General features: G+C 38.4%; 2 protein-coding genes across 4 annotated transcripts in view; both read right to left on the bottom strand.

Annotated features, from left to right (window-relative positions):
* LOC309712311 (integrin alpha-M-like) overlaps positions 1–1,774 on the bottom strand; it is a 28,504-nt gene extending 26,730 nt beyond the window's left edge. For both annotated transcript variants that reach the window (XM_082543022.1, XM_082543023.1), the window contains exon 1: positions 1,573–1,774. In XM_082543022.1, coding sequence (XP_082399148.1) covers positions 1,573–1,609 — 37 coding nt within the window. In that variant the 5' untranslated portion in view covers positions 1,610–1,774. The remainder of the gene's footprint in view (positions 1–1,572) is intronic.
* A 6,095-nt stretch (positions 1,775–7,869) lies between these two features.
* LOC309712313 (integrin alpha-M-like) lies at positions 7,870–24,610 on the bottom strand. 2 transcript variants are annotated; one of them, XM_082543025.1, is made up of 30 exons: positions 24,470–24,610; positions 22,270–22,372; positions 19,964–20,067; positions 19,480–19,550; positions 17,323–17,437; positions 16,426–16,553; positions 16,168–16,310; positions 15,655–15,799; positions 14,924–15,074; positions 14,614–14,687; positions 14,327–14,447; positions 14,022–14,161; positions 13,746–13,892; positions 13,444–13,653; positions 13,205–13,338; positions 12,127–12,269; positions 11,866–12,020; positions 11,604–11,729; positions 11,210–11,283; positions 10,354–10,495; positions 10,166–10,264; positions 9,989–10,068; positions 9,820–9,906; positions 9,648–9,717; positions 9,454–9,552; positions 9,271–9,351; positions 9,040–9,150; positions 8,777–8,890; positions 8,587–8,697; positions 7,870–8,405 (listed from the first exon to the last, which is right to left on the bottom strand). In XM_082543025.1, the coding sequence occupies exons 1-30, from the start codon at positions 24,504–24,506 to the stop codon at positions 8,313–8,315; spliced, it is 3,408 nt and encodes a 1,135-aa protein (XP_082399151.1). In that variant the 5' UTR covers positions 24,507–24,610; the 3' UTR covers positions 7,870–8,312. The 2 variants fall into 2 exon arrangements, with proteins under 2 accessions (XP_082399151.1, XP_082399152.1); XM_082543026.1 differs by lacking the exons at positions 19,480–19,550; positions 19,964–20,067; positions 22,270–22,372; positions 24,470–24,610 and adding an exon at positions 17,679–17,697.
* Positions 24,611–26,495: the final 1,885 nt, after the last annotated feature.

Genomic DNA, 26,495 nt, shown 5'->3' with positions numbered 1-26,495 from the left:
GACGACCACCACTGAACAAGACACACAAGCTGAAACGTCAAGACTGGGCCAAGAAATATCTCAAGACTGATTTTTCTAAGGTTTTATGGACTGATGAAATGAGAGTGAGTCTTGATGGGCCAGATGGATGGGCCCGTGGCTGGATTGGTAAAGGGCAGAGAGCTCCAGTCCGACTCAGACGCCAGCAAGGTGGAGGTGGAGTACTGGTTTGGGCTGGTATCATCAAAGATGAGCTTGTGGGGCCTTTTTGGGTTGAGGATGGAGTCAAGCTCAACTCCCAGTCCTACTGCCAGTTTCTGGAAGACACCTTCTTCAAGCAGTGGTACAGGAAGAAGTCTGCATCCTTCAAGAAAAACATGATTTTCATGCAGGACAATGCTCCATCACACGCATCCAAGTACTCCACAGCGTGGCTGGCAAGAAAGGGTATAAAAGAAGAAAAACTAATGACATGGCCACCTTGTTCACCTGATCTGAACCCCATTGAGAACCTGTGGTCCATCATCAAATGTGAGATTTACAAGGAGGGAAAACAGTACACCTCTCTGAACAGTGTCTGGGAGGCTGTGGTTGCTGCTGCACGCAATGTTGATGGTGAACAGATCAAAACACTGACAGAATCCATGGATGGCAGGCTTTTGAGTGTCCTTGCAAAGAAAGGTGGCTATATTGGTCGCTGATTTGTTTTTGTTTTGTTTTTGAATGTCAGAAATGTATATTTGTGAATGTGGAGATGTTATATTGGTTTCACTGGTAAAAATAAATAATTGAAATGGGTATATATTTGTTTTTTGTTAAGTTGCCTAATAATTATGCACAGTAATAGTCACCTGCACACACAGATATCCCCCTAAAATAGCTAAAACTAAAAACAAACTAAAAACTACTTCCAAAAACATTCAGCTTTGATATTTATGAGTTTTTTGGGTTCATTGAGAATATGGTTGTTGTTCAATAATAAAATTATTCCTCAGAAATACAACTTGCCTAATCATTCTGCACTCCCTGTATACACTCTAGTAAGGTGCAGTCTGCAATTCTGTTGAAGAAAGATCTTGAATCTATTTAATTATTGTAGAAAAAATAATTGATTTCTGTGCATTTGTTTTACACTTGCATTAAATTAAAGTTTACATCAATTAAGAGCGGGGGGTGGTTCCCTAATATTTTTGTTGGCAACCCTATTAGTTAGGTGGGTAAGTAGTTAGGTGGGTAAGTACTCTTTAAAATACCAGAATAGGGAGGATGGTGTAGGTTTAAAGTTATTAGATTGATCAGTGTTGCTGAACTTCAAAATGTTTTGGGTGGAGTGTATTTTTTGCATACAGGTATAACAGAATAGCTTCAGTCTCTTGTTTTTTAAAACTTGAGTGTGAACTTATACAAAATGCAGCAAGATATTTATAAAAAACAGTTTTATTGATTACAAAATACGCTATATTGGATTCACATCGGTATCGGCAGATATCCAAATTTATGATATTGGAATCGGTATCGGACATTAAAAAGTGGTATCGTGCCATCTCTAATTATTACAGAGTGAAAAATCCGAAGGCACAAAATTTGTCTTACCTGATGAGAACAGTGTAGCATGAATTATCCAGTCCATTGTGTTAGTCCCATGAAAAATAATTCAAGCGTTTGTTTGTTTTTTTGGGGGGGTTTTTATGAGTTGAGTGTTCTGCTGAAAGTATCACAACAGTTGTTGAAACCAAAATGCAGAAATCATAGGGTGTGATAACAAAGGTAAGGCAACCATTTAAAGCAATTCTTTGGCAGGAGGAGTCACAATGATGACAGCACTGTCAGTAGTAAGATAAGATAAGATAGATAAGATAAGATAAGATAAGATAAGATAAGATAAGATAAGAAGAACTTTATTTATCCCGAGGGAAATTCTTTTGTCATACACATGTTCAATGCAGCAAGAGAGACAGAGGAACAGAGTAATAAGATATACAATATGCACAATAGAATACAAGTATACAATAATATATAGTAGAATAGTGCAAAATATAATACTTTGCACTATTCTACTATATAGTAGACATTTATATATAATATAAATGTCTACTATATATAATGTAGTAGACAAAGGTGGCAAAAGTACCAACGTTCCTAGCCTAAATAGAAGTACAGATACTAGTGTTAAAAATAGTCCAGACTTAAATAAAAGTGGAAAAAGTACTGGCTCTGAAGTGCACTCAAAGTAAAAAAGTAAAAGTAGCTCCTTGAAGAACATTTCTACCACCTCTTTTTATTGAAATATTGCTAACCGGACCTTCTACTGCATTAATGTGATGGAACATAAATTTTATTTAAGTCTAAACTTTAATTCTAATAAAGGAATTATATTTCACAATAATTTCAGTTGAGAGGGTCAGTAGATTTTCTCAGTGTCCCAGCTGTGATCAGGCTGTGACCTGAATTCAACAAGACGTCAGCAGATGTTTTACGAGTTGTCCTGGTTGATTTTCATCCTCTACACTAACACCGTTTATGCTTATCTTTATATTCTACACTATTGGCCCGAGTCTTGCTTTAATCATGTGTTGTGCATCTTGTAGCATGGGGTAACGAGAAGCGATTAACACCTCACGACCAGCTCCCGATCATCAACCGTATGGTCGCAAGAAAATCAAGCCTGTTTGAAGTCCTGTTGCCCCTCATGAGGGTATCAATGCAACCTCTCAGACTGCGCACGCACAAACACAGAATGGAAGTGAAACAGATGGAGTAGCACGGCAGTGCAGCGTGTGATCTGGACACAAGTGATGGAGGCACAACTTGTAGAACATTAGCAAGCTCATCCGAGCCTTTTCGATATGGCCTCACAAAATTATCACGGCCGCACCAACCGTGAAAAGAGATGGACATTGCTGCTCAATTGCAGCTGCCTGGTCAATGTTTTTCATTAGCAATTTAGCAAAGTTGATGGTGGTGTGTGTGTCTGTGTGAGTGAAAGACAGAGAAGGAGAGCGAGAGACAGATTTTGTGTTATAAGCTTCATATTATCACTTCATGTTATAGACGCAGTGCGAGCACTCAGGTCGCATCAGAGCATTGGGCTGTATAGTGTGAGACCCTGCATCATGACCAACAAACCTCTAACCCCTGCAATTCAATCGTACAGTTTGAGCAGGAGCTGACCAACGCGACTGAAAAAATCGAACAATGTATGCCCAGCTGACTTTTCATTTTTTTCTGTTTAGGGTCAAATTGGTTTGATGTGTCAAGGTCCACAGTGACATGAAATAATAACTCTCCTCAAATGCATCAAACCTAAAGTAACGAGCCCCTTTTGACGTAAGGAGTAGAAAGCACAGATATTTGTTTAAAAATGTCGGGAGTAAAAGTCAAAAGTTGTCAAAAGTTGTCAAAAGTTCCGGTTAATACTTGTACAGCTGCTGTTATTGTGTATATATTTATTTATATTTCTTCATACATTCTTATATAGTTCTATATTGTGTATTTTGTTGTACAGTTATTTTATTTTCAACTTTAATTTATATATTTTATCTTATTCTTTCCCAGTTAAATTTACCCTTCATTCTAATTTGTGTTGTACAGTTATTTCATTTTTAACCTTAATTTATATTTTATTCCTTCCTAGTTAAATTTGCCCTTTTTAATTTTTCATATTTATTTCCTATCTTATTCATAGCCTTTTCCTTTTTTTTGTTTTCTTTAGGTCACGAGCAGTTGTCCAAGCATTTCACCACATATTGTACTGTGTATGACTGTGTACGTGACAAATAAAATTTGAATTTTGAATTTGAGAAAAATAAATACTCAAGTAGAAATACCTGTAAATTCTACTTAAGTACAGAAATAAATTGTCTGTACTTCATTATTTCCCACCTCTAGTAGTAGATAATATGATGCATGTTTTAAAATGTGATTAATTTAATACTGCCTAAATTTCAAAATTTTCTAAATACTCAAGAATTTGGAAAATTGTAATTTCATTCTTTAGGATGATATTCCAGGCTCTGATGCTTTAAGAATAAAGATATGTAATACAAGACTTGATCTGTGTTTTGTAATACAAGTTGAGAAAGAGCACAGAGGTTGAAGAGGCCACTACCCTCTTCCACATTTAGACGTTTCTTCCTTCTTTTTTCTAGTCTTGTAAGATGCATCAGTCTAACCTCGCTGCTAAGACTTGTGATGGCCAGGTCAAATATTTTTAGCATATTGTTTCTCAATGTAAGATTGCAATTGCTGAACCACACCTTTCTTTGAGTACAGCTAGTTTGATATTGTAGCAAACATGTTTTTTTAATACATGTGCATAAAATGTTTTGATATTAGGTTAGAATGTTACATTTAAGCAAAAAGCAGCACAATCTCATTTTTGACATTTATTTTGTTACTGACACAGATGGTGTGGATATTTAAAGCTGTGCTCATTTTTCCTTAAACCCAGCTGCTATATAATATCTCCACCTGAAAACCCACTCCAGACTTTAGAGGGCATTTGAACAATAATAAGTTTGTTTATCAACTGAAAATATTGGCAAATTCATTGAAGATGCATCATTTTAACCTGGCTGCTAAGACTTTTGAGGGCCAGGTCAAATGTGCAGGTCAAATATTTTTAGCATATTGTTTCTCAATGTAAGATTGCAATTGCTGAACCACACCTTTCTTTGATTACAGCTAGTTTGATATTCTAGCAAACAATTTCTTTAAAAATACATGTACATGAAATGTTTTGATATTAGGTTAAAATGTTACATTTAAGCAAAAAGCAGCACAATCTCATTTTTGGCATTTATTTTGTTACTGACACAGATGGTTTAGAATTTAAAGCTGTAAAGTCTTTTACTTCTATTGTCACGGTCCTGGGCCTGTGGCCCAGTGTTTTGATTCTATATTATTGTTTATTGAGTCCTGTTTTGCTTTTCTAGATTTCTTGTCCTTCTGGGTTGTGATTTCTAGCTCTTAGGTTTAGTTCTACCCTCATGTTCCTTCTGTTTCCTCTGTACTGTGTTAGTATTGTCTCTGAATCCTGCCTGCTGTTTTTCCAGCAATAAAGCTGTGCTTTTCAAGTTTATCCCACGTGTCCCCGTGAGTTTGCGTTTGGGTCCAATCCCTGCCTGCCACACAGCCGAAACATGAGGGTAGAACGCGACCATTACACGGACCCAGAAAACCGCTCCCAGCTGCGTGAGCGTCAGGATGCTGCCTTTGCCCAGCTGGAGGAGGAGCTCCGCTGGAGGCCGTGGCGCACTCCTGACTGCGGGCGGATTTTCCGAGGAAATCGGCTGGCTTTCGGAGGAACCCGAAGTTGCCAAAAGCCTCCGCCTGTTGCCCCGCTCGCACCCAAGCCTCGGCCGCTTCAGGTGGGAGTGCTCAGTTTTTCTTCTGATGCTCACGCGCCAGCCTCTGCATTGCCGTCCTGCACGTCAGAGGCTCAGCTGTACACCCCGTCAGATTCCTCACCTCAGAGGAAGCGACGCTCACGCCGCCGTCACTTTTCACCTGCTGAGCAACTCCCGGTGGTGAGTCATAATGACTGCCTTTCACACATTCCACCTGAAGCCACAACTGAGAAGAACGATAAACTCACCTCTGATCCATGGGGAACTTCCCTTATGGATGATGACAATGACTGGGAAAATTATTTTCATTCAGCTCCCTGGGAGGGGTGATTTAATAAGGACAAGTCAAACTCTTCAAACCCTTTAAACACTCCTAAAACAAAGACTGTAAAGCGTGGTGGAAAAAGTGCAAAATTCATTTTTGATAAGTTTGTTTTTGCTGACCCAGTACATTTTAACCCTGAGCCTGCCCATTCTAAGACTGTTTTTTCTGGGCCCAATCCTTTGCCTACTTGTGTTCCTGCTCCCAGGGCAGCTCGGGCCCAGCGTACCCCTGCACCCGTATCAGTTCCTCGGGTGTGAGAGTCTGGGGCCCAGTTGGTCCCTGCTCTGGTTTCCAGGCCGGCTGAGGCTCTGTCAGTCTCTGCACCCCCTACCAGCGCCTCGGGTGAGAACGGCAGCTGCCCAGCCATTGCCGGTGCCTGTCCTGGCTTCCAGGGTGAGGGGGGCTGTGAACCAGTCCACCCCTGCACCCATGCCGGTCCCCAGGGTGAGGTCAGCCAGGATACAGCCCGTCTCCGCACCCATACCTACTCCTGGGGTGGGAACGGCTAGTGTCCGGCAGGTGCGTGCACCCGTTCTTGTTTCTGCTGAAGGCTCAGGCAAGCCCGCCCAGCAGTCCTCCCTGTGTTCCAGAGGCTCAACCATCCACAACCATCATCACCACCATCACTACTGCATGCATTTCAGTCTATAGCTCAGTCATTGGTTGTATCCCAATTCAGGGTCTGCAGCCTTAAAGTACGCAGCCTTAACGGTCCACAAGGGCCGCGTACTCAAAGACCGCTAAGGCCGGAAGTGCGAGGCTTGTGAAATGGGACAGTCTAGCCTCCGTCGCGCTGCCCAAGTTGCCTAGCAACCATGATACTAACAGCTGGAAACGTTTCATACAGCTTTGTTTGACAGAAATGAAGGAGAAAATCTTTTGTTCATTTGTTTGTTTGTTTCTACATGAGCTTTGATCATTCTCTGTAAGATTAAGCTCAGCTATTGAACGGCGTATATTTTAAAGTAAAGGCTTTAAAACCAAGATAGTACAAACGTCACTAATGTCACATAACTTTGCCGACATGTGGCCAACAGTAATGTTTTAATGTTCTTCGTTATTAAACATTTGCACATAAGTGACATAATATTCAGTACTTACTTAAAGTTTACTCTTCAGGCGCCCCTCATCTGCCGTTTTTTTTGGCAAAATTATCCACACAAACCGCCGCGCTATGCATTCTGGGATATGTTGGGCCACGAAGTCTACACCGCCACATCCTTAAAATTCAGGGAAATGAAGGACGCATTTGAGGGCCGCATTTCGAGCAGCCTTCGAATTGGGACAGCCTTCGTCGCGTCGCTGTGACGTAATCGGCCTTAAAATGGGGCCTTTAAGGCTGCAGACCCTGAATTGGGATACAGCCATTAGCTCTGTTAGCAGCCCAGTCCATAGTTCAATTTCCTGTGTTACTGTTAGCTCACCCCTTAGCCCACTGTGCAGCTCAGCCATCTCCCCAGTGTTCAGCTTAGTCATTTGTTCCACCACCTGCCTTCTGTTCAGCCATTGGTCTCTGTCCCTACTGGTCATGCCACGTCAGCTGGGGGGCCCGAGGAGCCCGTCCAGCCACCACCTGGGGCTGCCACGCCGTGGCCTGCAGCACCTACGCCGTCGCCTGGTTCAGCTTCAGCTTCGCCGTCGCCTGGTCCAGCTTCAGCGTCGCCTGGTCCAGCTTCAGCTTCTGCACCAGCCTCAGCTTCTGTATCAGCCTCGCCTGGTCCTGCAGCTGCCACGCCGCCGCCCAAGCCACATTCTGCACCTCGGAATCGCCGGCCACTTTCCGGGCCACCAGCTGGACGTTATCGCCGTCGAGGTCGGCCCCGAGAACTGTTTCCCCATTGCCGCCTGCACGGTCGGCCCCAGAACTGTTTCCCCATTGCTGCCCGCATGGTCGGCCCCCTGAGTTATTGGTGAACTGTACGCCAGTGATTTTTTTGTTTTTTTTGTTCCGTTGAATTTATCCCCCGTGTCCCCGTGAGTTTGCGCTTGGGTCCAATCCCTGCCTGCCACACAGCGGAAACATGACATCTATAGCATTGTTTTGTAAAATGATGGTCCTTTTGCCAATACATAAATTATGCAAGAATATGCTGATGTTATCTTCTTATTAAAAGTGAGATAATAAGTCAAATAAGAATGAAAAAAGGAAGCATAGTTGCGTTTACATGCTGCACAGGATAGACACTGATGATTAGTTAAAAATTCACATCACAAAGCTGACAACACATATTTTATTGTTGATCAGATTAGAGAGTAAAATTCTTCACCAAAGAAAAAGTCACCCTGAAAAGACACTTCCAACCATAATCCATCACAGGACTTTCACAGACTAAATTTAATCTCATCTAATTCATTTGAGAATGCAGACTTTGTGTCTCCTTTGTCCTCGGGTGTCTAAAGTTTAAGGCATTGATTGACAGTTGTATTTTTCTGCTCGGATGATTTAATTTCAGCAGTTTTCTGCTTCTGAAGGTAGTGGAAGGACACAGCTAGGAGCCTCTATATTAGATAATAGTAAATGAGCAAGCAAAGGAGTAATTTCAAACACAGCAAGCTATCTTTTGTTGACTCAATCAAATGTGGTAGTATGGACATTGCTACACACACTGGGCCTTAAATTTTTCATATAGAGTAAATGTACAACTACAAATATGATTTTCTTATTCTGCTGTGAGTGCACTTGCATCATTCCCTGGACCATCTTCTGTACTGTCGTTCATCATCTGTTTGTATTTGCTCTTGAAAAACCCAGCCTAGAAGTGCAAGGAAAAAACATTAAAAGGCAGATATTGTGTATTGCAGTTGCAAACAAAATGAATGAAAATAACTATATGAGTGACTATAAAAACCTTTAACCTTTGTTTAACTGGTCATGATCTCTAAAAATCTTAAAGCTATGTAATGAATTGAAAAAGTGTAAGAAGAGTCTTTCACCTTATACAGGCCAGCAGTGAGTAAAGCCAGAATAGCCAACCCTCCCAAGCATCCTCCAATGATCGCTTTAGTGAAATCTGGCTTAGGGTAAACTTCTACCTCTGCTACAATCTGAGAGATGACGAGACACAATGTGGATGACATTTAAGCTCTTGTACATCTCAAACAAGAGAAAGTAATGCTAAGTCACCTTGCGAACAGGAGGATTGTTGTAAGACCCTGTTGAAAAGTAGATGTATTGTTCTTTGTCATACTCCACAGTGGCTGTACTGGTCAAGAGGAATTTAGCAGATTGAAGTCCAATCTATGGAAAAAAAAAATAGACTAGGATGAGGCTGAATTAAAAATATTGTTCAATTTAAGGGAGAAATTGTTATCATATTCAAGTACATAAGACCACCTATAATCCAAATATGTATAAATCATTTATAAAAAAAACTACCCTTTAATTACCTGCTCTATCCATCCTGAACTGAGGTTGGCAGAGATTTCGTATGTCCTACTCTGCAGTCTTCCCATGAAGGTGTTGCACTTGAACACTCTGCACATGGCTACAGAGCAGTCCTGTGGGTGATTTAAAAAAAAATTGAATGAAACAAATCTGTGATTCAGTACAAGGTTATGTTTTGAATCTGCACCATGGTTCAGTTTTAACAGGTAGCAAAAGTGCAGAGGCATACTTACCACCACTTTATTCTTTTGTATCTTTGGAACAGAATCTGTGACATTTGGTGCTTCATCATTTCCTCTCTGACAGTCTGCAATCTGAAATACACTTACATTAATTTCAGGGTGATTGATCCTAATTTTAGCAAATTCACCCATCACACAGCTAATTGTGACCCATTTTTGTATCTTTTCTATTACCTGTAGGCTGCTCAAATTCACCCAAATCTCTTTTTCATCAAGCTTCACTGGAACCTTGATCACCACAGTGAAATTAAGCGCTCTGATATAATTTGTTACCTAAAACATGGGGAGAAAAGACAAAGGCAGTCAAGCATTATAATGGTTAGGTCTAATTCACACAATAATATTTATTATATTTTATTATATTTTACCGTGACTGATTGTCGAACCGGTTTCTGCAAATTATTTATCCCAAAAGTAAAATTGCTGTAGCTGAGGGTGCTAGAAAGATTTAAACATTTAAACATTATATAAATAATGTGTAAGACAAAAGAATGTTGGCTTGCAAATAATTTCCTTTGTTACAAATACAAACACACGTACTTTTCAAATGTCATGGAAATGCTGTATTTCACAGCAATCTCTTTCATTTCGTAGCTTTCACTCGTAGTAGTGTTCTCTTGATTTCCACTGAAAGAGAGAAGTGAAATGGTTGTACTGTATCTGTGGGGTTATTAAACAAGGAGTACCTAAATGACCAAATGAACAGTACCTGGTGGCATTTGCAGTGACAAAGATCTTTCTCGCAAGTCGACTGTTGGTGTCAATCCCATAGGAGACAATGAAGAAAGCCTTAATTGAATTAAAGGAGAGAAATCTTGATTCCCTCACATCTTTTTACTAAACTGTGCAGAAGTGAGAAGAGAAAATTGCATCAAAAAAAACAAACCTCAGTTTTGCTCTTGAAAATTGGCTTGTCAATAGTACAGTCTGTCCTTCCTCGGGATAAACCATCTTCACTGTCCAAGGATTTGCACTCAATTCTTCCCTTTATTAGTAAATAAAATGACTTCTGGATGCACTGGGAGAGCAGCAGATCAGTGATGAACTGATAAAGACTTGATCCTGATGCCTTACCTGCTGAATGGTGAACTTCCTGTAGGAGAGTCCAGCTGGGTACGTGAGAATAACACGACTGTTGTAGGAGTTTTCTCCTCTGTTCTCCACTGTGACTGTGACATTCAAAAGCTCATCAATGCCCACTTTAACCTCTGAGGATCTGACAGAGGACGAGAATAAAGGAAGAGGAAAACAGATTGCACTGTGTTGGTGAACTTTCCATAAGCTAAATATAGCACGTATTTGTGTTGAATTCTAACATACTATGTTAGAATTCAAAATATGTAGTATGTAACATATATGCTGTGCTTCAATGCTGATGCTGTTTTATTATGTTTTGTGTATTGGTCAAATCTTTGAGCCCTTTTAATGTATGACACTTATGTATGTGTTGTATGTGAAAGGCCATATTTGCTGGTTTTTCGTATCTTTTTGAAATATGAATGACTTTTGTATTTTGTTTTATTAAGAACCTGAGGGCCTGAAGTGGAGGTGTCTGGGTGCCTTTGGTGGGGGCATTTGCGCTGTGTTTTTTTATGCAACCCCGGTTTAACCTGCAGATTAGTGTGAAGGTGTGTAGAGAAGAGATATACGTGAATTGGCAATTTTTTGATACTCTTTTCATCTAGGAGCCCATTTGCCCACTGGTGAGCTGATATGCTGTTGATTAATTTTGTGCAAGTGGATTGATGCCTCTTTTGTTTCGTGTTTCTTTAATAATTGTCAAAAAAACAGCTTCTTGAGTATTTGTCTCTGTGTAAAGAATAATGGACCATGATGCTTTCTTGGTGAATTGTAAAGTTCTCGACAAAATATATAATATAATATAATATAATATAATATAATATAATATAATATAATATAATATAATAACCTGGTGAAGTTGAAGTCCAGTTTTAGGTCATCAACACATTTGTTGTCAGTTCCGCAGTTGATCTCAAACCCTAACTATGGAACACAGCATGATGTGAAAAGTATGTATATTACACATTATTTACATAATAAATGAAACATCAGTGAATCCAACGAATAATCTGTTTGTTCTGTCATCTAACTTTACTTTTACATTTTTGTTAATCTGAACAAATTGAATATTCTTGATACGCTTTTGGAAAACAGCAAAGTCCTTTTCACACCCAAGAATTCTTCGGTAGAAGTAGTGTTAGTCAATTTTATGGCAACAAAAAGTTAATTCAGAAAAATAAGGTCAAAACTAATGCTGTGTTCTTCAGTTCATGTCCAGCTAGTACATTTTTAAAGGTATTTACAGGATAAATTATTGTTGTTTGAGCCTGCTGAGCAAGGCTTGGTCTGAGATTTGTGTTGGAAGGAAAACCGTCAAATGTGAATTTGAGCTCATTGGAAAGTTGATTGAGAGCATCGTCTGGGCAGGCCTGCAAAAAGACAGCAGTGTTAGATTTAGGTTCCGTGTTGGAAGACTCTTAAAAGCAAAATGGAAAACAAAATCTGCTTTTCACCAAATTGAACCTTATTATTGGTTATATTAGTTTTTCTCTGATGTTGTTTTACCTCAATAAAGAAGTTTACAGTTGAACAGTTTGGTGTACTTAAGTCAACAATGACCGATCGAGACTCCTCTCGTTGTTTCCCACTGATGTAAGCTCGGTTGTTTGGAGGTTTGCGAGTGGCATCGAGTGTAAAAGTATAATTAATTCTAGCTTGAGCTGGAATAAATCAGAGTTTAAAATGTTACAAATGTACATACACTAAAAAATGAAAATGGATGGGCAGTGCCATTTTGATTTTGAAAAAGTTAGGAGAATAAAGAACCTCGATCAACTGTAGACACTCTGCTCATGGTAAAGCAGACTGTAGCTGTGTTCTGCAGTGGTTTTGAGCAGCTTACATTCTGAGTAGGGATTTGGTTTGGGCTGAATGACACCTCGACTTCAACCATTACAATAGGCCTTGATCTGGAAAAAAGGAAAAGCACATATGAACAACATTTGGTTTTTCAATTAGTACAGCAGCTTTCTGGGTAATGTAGTCATTTCCATTTCTGCTTGGAAATTATTTTTTAGAACAACAAGGCTACTGTTATAAATTACGCATTTTATTTTGAGACTTCAGTCTCAACCAACCACATTTATTCCACCTTTAGTCACCAGAGCACCTCTCATTATGCAACCCAATATGATGGCAAAATGTGTAATAGACACCAGACCACCATTTTTATTTCACGCTTCTGCAAAACATGAAGTGGACACGCATGCAGTTGCATTTCTGCATGCAAAAGTTGTATTACCAGCACAGGGAGATAACATATGTAAAGACAAATCAATAGTGAACACAAAACGTATAAAGAACATTTCAAGGTCCTTAATTGCCAAAAACGTTTAAGCTAGGTGTCCAATATGTATAAACATGTAAATGTGTTAATAATGTCTGCTAAAACGCTTTCCTGTGATAATGTTCACGTCGGATTGAAATAAAATCGCTCCCTCTGCTGTTACGGCAGCTTACTGCAACTTCGCATGCATGTCATGTTTTGCCATTTTCCTGGGTTCCATCATGTCGCAATGAAAAATTTTTTTATCTCATGATCAGAAAGGCTTTTGACATGATAAACTTTAAGTCATATAACGTGACTTCTGGGAGAAAAAAATATATGCCTGTTTTATCCTGCATATGTATTCCATTAAACGTTAAAAATTACTTTTCATGAATCACTTTATCATTGATGATGATTTATGATTCATTATTATATTATATAAAACCAATGCACAGGTCTTCAAATTGACCTAATCGTTTGACAGTTGGCGCATTCATTTGACATTGACAAAGTTGGTAGACATACCACAGACAATAATAACACATGACTGGAGTATCTATCTGGACTGTGACTTACCTCAGTAAGACAACCGTGCCCTTTGAACCCACCGCTAAGTCAGGTAGTTTATCACCACTCTGATCAAAAGACGACTGACTGATTGTCACTCCAAAGAACTTCAGTCCTGACTGGACCTCAGAGCCAGTAATTCTCTGTGTACGTGAAATATTTTAATTAATCAAACTTTATTGTATAGATATGGGCCTTAAATGATAACTGTGTTAATATATCCTCGTGAGTTCTTTGATGCTGTGTACCTGTGAGTAAGTAGGACTGATTCGTCCTCCTTCACTGTGGAATATGTAGATGCTGCCTTCACCATTATTCTCCAAAGGTGCTCCAACTGCCAAATCCCTGAATCCATCTGAGTTTAGATCAGGCAGCACAGCAAGAGAAGAGCCGAACCTTCCTTTGACAGCTAAATGTCCTCTTAGTACTAACGGATCATCAAAATTACACTCTACAAACTAAAAGCAGGAGAGTGAATATTATATGGTTATTAAGAAAGTTGAAAAATAAACTGATTCATTTAATTGCAGTACATAAAATTGTGATTTACCAAACCAGTTAGTCTGCAAACATAAACTCTTCCCTCTCTATCAGGCTCCGTGTACATTGGGGCTGATATGAAGATCAGATCAGTGATGTCATCATTATTTATGTCCATGGTACACACCTCTGCCCCGAAATATGCACCAGTCTGATACTGTGTAAGAAACAAATTCGTAATGAAAGGATTCATGTTTAGGGGAAAAAAACAACAGCTTTTATTTAAGAAAATAATTCATATATAGTTTACAATTCCATTCAGATCTGTCTTGCTGTAAATTCATACCTGTGATGAAAAGGGCTCGATCTTTTGGTTTTCAAAGCTTTGTCTGTTAACAGCGACCACAACTCCTCTGTGTTTGTATCTTGGAGCACCAACAATTGTTAGTGAGCCACTTCGGGTTTTAGCAGTTGCCATGGAGTAACCTAGAGGTTAGGTATTCAAAGAGAGGAAGATTCCTTATTCCTTCTTTTAAAATGTGTTCATTTTGCAAACACATTAGTGTGTTTGGGTGAAAGAATTACAGCAGAGCTGTGTAATACATGATTACATGTGTATGAGTTAGATTGTTAAAGCTGTAATATTCTTACCAAGATAACTGTCAGGCTCCAAAGACACGTCCTCATATGTTTTCAGCTTCTGGCCTCCTGTTGTGTATTGCACGTAGCCTCCCTTCCACTGGTTTGCACCAACAATAGACATCTGAATTCCCTACAGTGCAGACAGGAAATACATTTTATATACAATTTATTTTTCATTTCAAACCTGGAGTATGTTTAACTAGATAACTGTCTGCTTGCTTTTGGGTTATTATAAATGTGTGAATCTCTCTTTCTATGACTAGACTGTCTGGTGAGTTTCAGGTAGTTTTAATTACCTCGGGCACATAAACTGCACTGAATCCCTCTTGAGACATTTCCATTGTCAGTGACTCTCCACTGCTTTGAGATCCTGTAACAGAAAAATAAATGAGAAGGTAAAAGACACACTACAACAAATTTCACTTTAAAAGAAGTTGTTTTTTTTTTAATTATTCTAAGTTAAGTAGTAGCTCCAAATAATTTTTTTTCTCTTGATTACAAAAGCGAGATTGAAATGAGATTGATTGTTAAAAACTAAATGAAAAGTAATACCATGTATGTCATTTTAATTGTAAAAAAGCTATTACAATACATTTATCTTTGTACCTTCAATGGAGAAGATTTTGTCCTGCAGACTCTGTCTTATTAATTCAAGTGCGTTGAAGTTCTGCACTTGAAACACGTATTTGACTGAGGGAGAAGATGCAATGGTGTCCAGTTCTTGTTTTGCTGCACTGTTAGTAAATGCACTCCCCACCTGGTGTTATAAAATATATGTTTGAGTTGTTATACTATGCAGCAGGATTTGCTCAGTACAGATTATGGTCCATAACTTTACGCCTTTCACCCAGTTTATAGACAGGTATTGTGCACTCACTGAATATGACCCACATTCATGATAACAGTTACGTAATTCTGCAAAATATTTTTCACATAAATTTGATTATGAACAGTTTAGGTTCCCATCAAAAAATTCTGCCTTTTCATGAATTTAAGAAATTCTATTTTAAGTTTATGTGGTCAGTGAAATGGGCTTTGATTTCACTACGTTAGCCTTCAGGTGTTTTTTGCATCCCATTGTCACAGATATAAATAAACAAACAACTACCAGTGTAGGCCTTCTTTACAAACATTTATGAAAGAATGGGTTGTTCTAAAGAGCTCACTGAATTTGAGTGTGGTACTGTCAATTTGTGAAATTTCTTGCCTCCTGTGTACTCCATCATCTACTGTTATAGTTGTGCATATAGTGTTATATTTTGTGAGTTTTGTCTGATAGTTGGCTGAAACACATCGTGAGTAATAAAAATAATAATAATAATAATGGAAGTACTTACCCCAATAGCAAATCGAACAATGTTTTTACTCTCTGCTAGCTGTGCTGCACCTCCCAGATCATAACGATCATGAGATTGTCCATCAGTAATTACTATCAAGACCTTCTTTACATTTGGTCTAGAACCTGGTGTGAAAACATTGTTCCTGCCAAGTGAAAAAAGAAATCTATTTTTAACACAAAACAACTTTTCAAAGTGCATCTTATGGTCATGACTAAATTGCATGTGTTATTATTGTCTTGATATGCATCATTTTTGTATTATCTTTTAGTATTGCAGATATTTTTGCACTTTGCAAATCCAGCTAATGCAAGTATTTGAATTTAGCCTTGGTTATGCTCATCTCATCAAATCTGTGGGAAATAATTCTTCAAAACCCAAGTCTGTCTTTTTACAGGCTTTCAAACACACAGTACTTAGTGTGGTGAGATGCACCAGAAGAAAATAATCTGGGCAGGAAATCTAGACAATAAGTTCACTGTAGTGCTTTAGTAATATTATTGCATCACTGACACAACATGTCTGATGGCCTTAGCTGTGTAAGTAGCTCCCCCCAGCTGACTAATTCCATCTATGTCATTCCATGGTCCAGATGAGGTAAATTTCTTAAAATAAAAATGAATTAGAGGGAACGTAGAGAACTGGGAAACAGAAAACTGCAAAAAAAGAAAAGAAAAAGAAATTGTCATGCTTTGTGAAAATAAATAGAAATAAAGATAAAACAATTTTATGTGCCATGATTTAAATTACAGAGGGACTGCAGGGCCTTACCTGTGCATCATTTGAGAGAAATGACTGAATTAGCGTTTTCACAAATGTCTTCATTGTTTGAAAGTCTGTAGTAGATATGCTGCCTGAACCATCCAACAGAAAAGCAATGTCTACTTGCGGCGGGCATGCTATCAAAGAGATTAATTTCAAAATGAATTTAATTTCAAAGGGTTAAAGTTAACAGTACCACACAGTACCACATGCTGAAATAAACTTCTCGTTAATGGCCCTTTGAGTTCATTTACGTAGTAAATACTAAATGTAATCTGATTTGACAGACAAAACATTAAGAATAAAAGATTAAACTAGTTTGATCTAAAACTAATTTTAGAGGTTCATGTAAAAAGAATCTACCTCTGGCCACAATCAGCACACTAAAAAAGAGACTGTGTCCTAACTAGGATAGGGGTTTGTGTCAGTGTGTGGGATTTTAGCCTAAGGTTAAAACTTACTTACCAATAGGAGTAAATTGACAACTTAAAACAATTTTATTGTTTTTTTTGTTTTGTTTTTAAGGTGACAACTTCCTATTGGTTATTTTGTGGTATGGCAGTTTTGGATGCATCTATCCATCCAAGCTTAGATCTTGAGGTTTGGTCTCATCTGTAATCTTAGACCACCAAATCATACAAGTCATACACAAAACCTGGCATCAATCCCTTTTTTTTAATTTACTCCACTTCTGTTTTGACTAAACCTTATTTTTTGCTGACATGTATAAACAGAAGTCTCAATATAGTTTCAGTTGATCTGAGATTTAGAGATTGTACAAGCACCAAAATAAGTCATTAGAACTCTACGTTCAAGTATAAAATCCAAAAGCTCTTTTTTTAATTAGTGAGGCCCCAGGACTCTAAGCATTATGGGTATATCATCACAAATTTTATTTACTGTTACCTTGAAGAGAAGAAGGTATGGGTAGTCCAAATATATTAGAACGGTCCATGTGGAAGCACACACCGTTGTACATGGTGATACTTTTGCAGTCCTTTGGGATGGTTGGACCACACACCTGAGAGGAGACAGTGTCAATTTTCCATTAATACAGTAGGCTGATTACTTCCCTGTCCTTCATACAATGATTACTTTGATATAACATCAAACATACCTGAAATTAAGCTGAAATTTTCTTTTTTTTACAACTTTAACATATTTAAAGAAGCCACACTAAATTCTACCATGAAACATTTCCAAGCTAGAAGTCCTTAAAGTATTGGGGTTGGTTCAAAATTTAAGCAATTTATAATTCTTACATGTTTTTAAATAACCTTTTTCAACATTTTTCAGTCTTCCAAACTTCTTGTTTATGTATGTGATATATCTGCATTAACATTTCAGGACTGAAAAAATACATTTAGTTTTTCACAGAGCTTGAATATGTTAAACAAGTGAACTAAAATAAGCAGACCCAGTCCTATACACCTGTCCTATGTCTTAAGTGTTTCTAAGTGTTTTTCAGTAAACAAGGTAAAATTTTGAATGGCTTCATTAAATATGCTAAACGTATTGTACCCAAAACATCAGCTGATTTTATGAGGTGTTGGTGGAAGGCACACTAAGGCTATGTTCACACTGCAGGCGAAAGCGCATTGACCCTATGCGACCCATATCCGATCATGGTATGACAGTGTGAACGGCACAAATCCAATATTTTCAAATCCGATCTGGGTCACTTTCATATGTGGTACTGAATCTGATAAATATCCAATGTTTTAGAAAGCGACTCTTGTTTGAACGGTCAAGTCGCATTAAATCCATCTTTTACGTCACTGACACAAGACAGACGCCAATTATCAGCTCCGGAGAAGACATCGCAAACGCTTCCTGGCCATCCAGCAGTGAAACCTGTGTCAGTGTTGGGAAGACAACGTTGGAGAAACGTGAACATGTTATTTATAACTGTATAATCTGCAGATTCTGACAGAAATCTGCAACTATCCTTTGAAGCAAACAGCAATAAGGATAATTATTAGGTTATTTACATATTTACATTTACATTATGTAAATAACAAAATAACTTAAAGCAAAAATTGGGAAACGTAAAGTCCGAAGTCTTTATATTAACCCTCTCGAGGCAGGCGTTGCCGATTTACAACAGTTAAAAACTAACAACCTGATTACCCCACATACATATTTTATGAGTTTTTTTACTCAGAAGTACCACTGCAGGACTTGGTTGTGCATTAGCAACAAAAAACTTAATTTGAGCCTGAGAGGGTTAAGGGCCATCAGTCAAACAATATCGTTTGCTCTGGGTCTAAACAGAGCACGTTGTGTGTGACGTTTTCTTTTGCGCATGTGCGCCGCTTTGAGGGTTCACACTAGAGCGCGTTTGCTGTCGCATTTTATTTGTAGTGTGAACAAGCAGACAAAAAAATCGGAATTGAGCATTAAGACCTGCAGTGTGAACGTAGCCTAAGTTGTCATGGAATGGCCTTCATGCATTTTCTAATTATAACTGTCATGGTCCAGAGTCTGTGGACTCCATGTTTATGTTTAAGTTTATTATTATTATTCTGTGGTTTTGTTTATTTTGGGTTGTTTTTTATGATTATCCCTAGTGTTTTGTGTCCTTTGTGCTCTCCTGTTCCATGTTTCACGTTCCTATGTTCTGTCTCCCCAGTCTGTGTTAAGTTTGCATGTGTAGAGTTCAGTCAGTGTGTTTCCTGTTTTATTTTGAAGGTCTGTGTCTCTTGTCAGTGTTTCTAGTTTCGCTTCCCCTTGTCTCGTTATGTCCAATTAATCCCAGCCGTGTCTCCCATTCCCTGATTGCCCTGTGTGTATTTAAACCCTGTGTTTTCTTGTGTGCGCGTTGCTGGCTCATCTGTGTATTTCCCTGAGTCTCCCTACACCTCTGTTTCTGGTTTGTTTCAGTTAGTTTTCCCAGTTTAGGTTTTGCTTAGCTTCCATGCTCACCTTCGCCGTATCTATTTGTATCACCCTGTATCACTCTTGGGTCCTAATTCTCCACCTCCACATGTCTGCCACAGTGGACGTGACAATAACAAGAGATTTTGACAATGTACTGGTAATGTCTGCAGTTCACCAACTCACCACAGTGTTTTGTGTTGTGGGATCACTTTTCATTGTCAGACCAAGCGACATGTTGACTGCAAAATCTGGTGCTGTATTAAAAACAAGCAATATTTTTTTAAATACTCATAAAAGGCAATTGAAAGGAAGAAAATAAGACTTAAATCAATGACTCCAAAGCAGCATGACTGAAATACTTCCCATTGGAACTTCTCTCAACTGCAAACCAGGATGTAAACCAGGCCGCTTTAATATCATATAATTTAGTTTCACTTAAAGAATTATCTTAACATTAACATTCCTAATGCCATTGACTTTTTTCTTTGCTTATTTTAGCAAGATATTTCTAGTTTTAAAGGCTCAGTGTTACAAACTAAGATATTTACTTTGAAAAATCTAATTATAATTTGATTTACACATGTTTCTGTGCAGCTCACGATAAAACACATGCCGTTAGAGTTCCATCACATCTTGTCAATACATTCAATAATGAATGATTACTTACCTTCAAACGGGATATTTTGGCAGTTTCGGGGAGAGGCGGTGCAGCTATAAATTTTCCCCCTTCGATTTTGTGAATATTGTTCTACTGGGGCACTGACGAGCACACTAAAGAAATAAATCCAGTCAATGAAGTAAGTCCAGACAGAGAATTGTAGGTAAATAACAATAATCTCTATGAACAGTTCCAGTCTGGTTTTTGTCCTTGCAATAGCAGAGAAACAGCCATTATAAAAATAATCAACGATCTGCTTATGGCAGCTGACTCCTGTTTACTCTTCATTCCTGGCTCAAACATCCATCAATAAGCTTCAACGTGTCCAGAACTCTGCTGCCCGTATTAACACTAGGATTCCCTCTATTCACCACATCACCCCTGTCCTGAAGCAGCTTCATTGGCTTCTGGTCAAACATCGCATCAATTTTAAAATACTTCTGTATACATTCAAGACTATTCATCTTCTCTCCCCTCCAAATCTCTCTGATTTGGTTCAGATCACCATTCCATCTCGGTGCCTCAGATCCTCTTCTCTCTCTCTCTCTGTTCCTTCCCAGTGTCTGCCTTACCACTACATATTTCAAATACAATGAGGGTTTCTACAGACAAAAACATGGCTGTGCCATGGGCTCCCCGGTGTCACCCACTGTAGCCAACCTTTACATGGAGGAATTGGAAAGAAAGGCTCTTGGATCTTTTAAAAAGGAGAGTACCCAGCCACTGGTACAGAAATGTAGACGACACCTGGGTCAAAATCAAAACACAAGTAGTGGAATCCTTCACTGCTCACATCAACGCTGTGGATAAATAGATCAAGTTCACCAGGGAAGACACAAAGGACAACTGTTTGTATTTCCTGGACTGTGCCGTGCACATTGAAGAGAATGGAAACCTCAACATCGAAGTTTACCGGAAGCCCACACACACGGACCAGTACCTCCTGTTTGACTCCCACCACCCTCTAGAACACAACCTTGGAGTAATTAGGACCCTACACCACCGGGCAGAACATGTTCCCTTGAAGGGAAAAAGAAGGAACGCACACATGTAAAGGAAGCTCTTAAAACATGCGGTTATCCTGTTTGGGCTTTCATCAAGTCAGCAAAGATGCACAGAAAAGAAGATCAGACACCAGTGAGGGAGGATAAGAAAGACAGACGCAACAACATTGTCATTCCCTATATACCCGGTGTATCAGAAAAACTCAGGAGAGTTTTCTCCAAGCACGACATCGCAATTTACTTCAGACCCAGCAACACACAGAAACTGGTTCATCCCCAAGACAAAACTCCTAAACACAAACTCAACAATGTAGTGTATTCTGTACAGTGTAATGAGGAATGCTCAGACCTCTACATTGGAGAGAACACACAGCCACTTCATAAACGCATGGCACAACATAGGAGAGCCACCTCCACGGGACAAAACTCAGCAGCCCATCTGCATTTAAAGGACAAAGGTCACTCTTTTGAGGATGCCATTTTACACATTTTGGACAGAGAACGCCCACTCACAACCTGGGCCATCTGACCTCAGGAAATCACATGATAGGGTGGGGCTAGGTTTCACAATGAGCTCACCTGAAATCTTGGCTGATTGTGACCTACACCCATTTTCACACCTTGGTTCATGTGATTAGGTAGAGGATCATTAGGTGGTCCATTGTCCCTCTCGGGGGATACTCCCACGGGGCTTAAAATTCAGGACTCTCCACCATTTGACCCAAGACCGGCAGAAGCTTCTCGGATGAGAGGTGAAACGTCTTCAAGCAACTTAAAGAAGTCTAGACGCTTTTCTTTCCAAGCTCCTTAGACTACGATGACCTGGATGACTGAGAACCTTCACTGACATATTCCCACTCTCTTGTCACTATGGAGGGCAGGCCCTTCAGTTGCTATGCTCCTTAACTTTGGAATTCCCTACTTCCTGATATGAGAAATATCATCTCATTTTCTCTTTTTAAGTCTAGACTCAAAACTCACCTGTTCAAAATAGCTTATTCCACATAACCTTTCCACCCTGCTAACTTTTAATCTGTTCGTTCTATTATGTTTCTCATTATTGTGTATATTCCCTGCTTTTACTACTTTGCTCTTCACAGTGTCCTTGAGTGTTCTGAAAGGCACTTTTGAAATAAAATGTATTATTATTATTATTAAATACACTGTATGTTTTCTGCTAAGAAGTATTGTTTAATTATTACTGTAAGGCATAACAGAGAGGCCAGTTCAAAAAATGCGAAATCTGTAAAATAATCTTAACCACGCAGGTGCAGACCCACATCCAACATAAAAATGCATGTCCTGACTTACTCTGATTGTCTTTGAATCACCTGGTAGCCAAAACCAGCAGCAGAGTTACTCAGGGTCTTCCAAGCCACGGGATCAATATTGAAACAAAGTGCAGCATTTAACACTGAGAAATGTTTTTTTTTTTAAAAAAGCAGAAGAAAAAAAGAAAAAGAAAGAATGACATCAATAATCTTACTTAAGGTCATCTAATAATGTAATTATAGCCTTTCTCAATGTAATCACATTTAGGAAATTATACGCAGTCTGTTTTATTTTCATACTATGTCTAGACTACCACTATAGCAGAGATGTCAAAGTCACTTCACACTAGGACCACATACAGCTCATAGTACAACTACACACTCCCTGAGATAGCTAAATATAAGAATAAAGAGTGCAATTTAAAGAGTATGTCTCAGTTTGTATATATGATAAAGAAATTTTGCTGGAGTTAATGAAGAACATCTTGTCAGCATGACCCTTTGGGCTTAAATTTTAGATAATCAATGTGTAAAACAACAAAGTTATATTAGATCATTGCAGACTGTCCTGTAATTATACAAGAGAACCTTTTATTAATTCACATAAATAATCCTTTCTTTGTTTTCTTTCACTGGACCCATTGTAATAAAAAAAATAGAGATTTAGAGAAGATACTGAAAAAACAGGAACTTTTCTGTCATTTCATTGTTCATCTATTACTTATTTACTTTGGTGTGGTACAATTCTCTATCTTTATCAGGAGGAAATGCTGTAAAACCTATGAAAATATATTTTAAAGTCTTATTAAATTTATGCCCTTTTTCACTTGATCCAAAGCCATCCAGTGGGTCTTATTGGAGTCTTTGCCAGGCATATTTTAGCCCTCTGGCCTTATGTTTGACACCCCTGCGCTACAGTGAATCTGTCATTACCACTACAGTGCTCTAAAGCCAGATATTTTACAAAGCTAAAAAACATATTGAAGATTAAAATTTAAACCAGATTCTATCTTTTCTTCTTATATCTTCCTCCATTTAAAAAATACAGACATTTAAAGCTTTAAAGGATGAAAATCAATGCTTAACTCTACAATTAGTTTCAGGATATTCCACAGTATAAAAATAGACAACCTTTTTGTATGCATGTGCTTACTTACAGTGCTAAAAAATAACAGAATGGAGAATGCTGCTTGCGTGCACATTCTCCAGTCCTCCCTAACAGTCAGACTCATCAATACCTACCACACCCACATGCAAGTAAAGGAAATGAAGTCTCTGAGGGAAGTAAGTTTGATGTCACAAATGTACATCCCCAAAGAAGAAAATCGAAATCAGTAGCGTGCACTTTAGATAATAAAAACAGTATAGAGGCACGGAAATTGTATTGTTATATGGTTGCCATAAAGTGAAACTCTGATATTGTTGCAATACTACATAGCCCTTGTTCTATATAAGGCTAGACCTGAATTTTTGTGCCAATTATTTTTATGAAACAACTTACATTTATCACATTTCCTTTTTTGGGTCATGCTATGAACAATCAATATATTTTTCTGTTCAATAATGAAATCTTAATTTGATAGTTTTGCAAAAACCAAATGTATTTAGACATAGATATTTTATAATACTGACACCCTCTCAAGTTCCTCTTATCACCACTGTCTCTTTAGATTACTGTAATCTTTTGTAATTAAAGATTTTCAGTACATGGAGAGAATAAGTTGGAAGGAAGAATATGGTGTGTCGTGGTCGTAAAAAGTTTACAGTTTTGTGTCGCCCTGCATAAAACAAGGAGGAATATATAATGACTGCATAAACTACTAAATCATTTGGGTTCATAAATCCAGTTCTACAGGTTTTGTGGGGTTAATAATTAAGAATGTATTACTTCGTGAAATTTTCACACTGCATTTCTACGACAGACAACATCAAAACATTTTAATTATAAATTTATTTTTAGAGTCAGAAGTTGACTGAACTCATGACACATTTCAGCAGGTAGTTTAATTCACAGAGGATAAAGTGCAAATAAGGAAAGGGCCATCACAAAAATATGTCAAGGTCATATGGTTTCACTTTATATTTTACCGTCAATTTATTTGTGGGTTTTTAATACTAAAAGAAATATTTTATAAATAGAAAAATGTGGCTGTGTATACTTACAGTCATTTTTCCACAGGTTGTACTCATTCATAATTAAAGAACTAAAGACAAAATCAGAAGGCACAAACTTGTCTTACCAGATGAAAATAGTGTAACACAAATTATCCAATCCATTGTGTTGCTTCCATGAAAAAAAACCCCAGTCTGTTTGTTTTTTTAATTTGACTGATACAGTAGGTGAGGAATTACTTCTGCTCTGTGTCACAGGAGTGGTTTAATCCAAAATACAACAGTCATAGGATGACTGATGAAAGGTAAGGCAGGTAACGTTTTCATGGGAGGAGCTACAGTATTGACAGCACTGTCTGTTTTATAAGACACGCTGCTGTGGTGGTGTTTAATTTTGATCCATTTGTTCAAGTATTTTTTTCTAAGCGAAAAAATGTAAATCAATATAAACTGTTAATGATTAAATAAACTGAATCGCGTTTAGAAGATAAAATGCCTGTGTTCATGAGAAGCTTAGTATCACACTGGAGGGGAAACTGTGGGACAGCAGGTTGAATGAAACACATGCTTTTTGTGAAAGGAGGGAAAATGTTAGGATTGAAAATGTTTGATTTCTTTTTGATTTCTTTTACTACAATACGTGATTATAATCATTTTCATACACACATTGCAAATGTGCTCATGAGATTTGTCACTCAGTCTTCTGACGGTCATAAGCTTCGTTCGGCGTGACTGTCCGGACTGATATATTGTAGGAAATGACTTAAATTGCAGAGGGGTAACTGCAAACACGCTTACACACAGATAATAATTAGACTAATTTTCCAGGTCAGAGGGTCCCGGATATGATATTCTAAACCAATTTTGAATCACTAGAAGAACAGTGGATAATAACATTAGATTATCTAGGCTAGGCAGAGAAGTGTTTGGTTTTTCCGTCTTTTACAGAGCTAGGAGCAGACACCAGATGAGGTCACGAAGATATCCTTCGCAGCAGACACCAAGACTGCCAAGACAGCAATTGGGGTCAAGGGTCATGCCGTTTGGGCTCCTGCTAGTCACCTCGAGAGGATCCCAGAACCACAGCAATAACCACGAAGTGGTTGGCGGAAATCCAGAGGCAGACCAAGGAGGGTCTGACCAAGAAAGGGGGACACTGCTGTGACCCCAAAAGAAACATGGATCCCGGCCAAGGGGCAAAATAAATCCCCTGATCTATGCAATGAACCGAAGGGTAGTCTAACCCCTAACGCTGAAGAAAGAAGAGGAAAAGAGTGCAGAGAATCGCCCGTCCCGGAAGGTAGCTGAAAGTAATGGGAGATCTGAGAATTAGCTTTAGTAATGGTCTGTGATTTGTGATTTTTATGTTATGACAGTTGCCCAAGCACAGCAATCATCCCATATATGGCAACGTGTAATGCAGGACGCATCTCCCTTCTAGAAGTAATAAAGTATTAAATGGTCTACTGAGCAGTGTTTTGTCTTCCATCGGATGCCTCTGAGGAATCAAAAGAACTCAGTGAAGTGTTGATATTTACAAAGCTCTTGTAAAAAGATTGGTTATTGCATTATTTTATACAATCATATGAAATAACTGGATTCACAAATAAAATAGAAAAATAAAACTTTAATTTCTGTTCGCAGACTTGAAGCCACATATTTTGCTGAGACATTGGCTTTACTCAGTTACTGACTTTTGTTTTCAGATGGATCTACTTTAAATTAAAAAATGGGGATTGCTGTTTCACGTTATCTTCTAGTTTAAGATCTAAACCAGGGCTGCCCAATCCCAGTCCTCAAGAGCTACTATCCTGCAGCTTTTAGATGCATCCCTACTCCAACACAGCTGAATCAAATGTTTTGATTACCTCTTCAGCATGCCATCATGTTTGGCAAAGGCCTGATAACAAGCCATTCATTTGATTCGGGTGTGTGGGAACAAGGATGCTTCTAAAAGCTGCAGGATGGTAGCTCTCGAGGACCGGGATTGGGCACCCCTGATCTAAACAAACTCCATCTAAAAATAATTCATTTATGCGCCTTGCCTTAGAGTATTTGTTGCTGCATTTAGTTAATTCTAGTTGGGGTTTGTTTGGTAGTCTTTGTCTCTTGTTCATTGTATTTACTTTCACTTCCCTTGTCTAATTTTGTAGT

The sequence above is a fragment of the Aulonocara stuartgranti genome, assembly GCF_965226115.1.
Source record: "Aulonocara stuartgranti genome assembly, chromosome: 8".
NCBI lineage: Eukaryota > Metazoa > Chordata > Actinopteri > Cichliformes > Cichlidae > Aulonocara > Aulonocara stuartgranti.
This window is presented reverse-complemented; position numbering and strand designations above follow the sequence as displayed.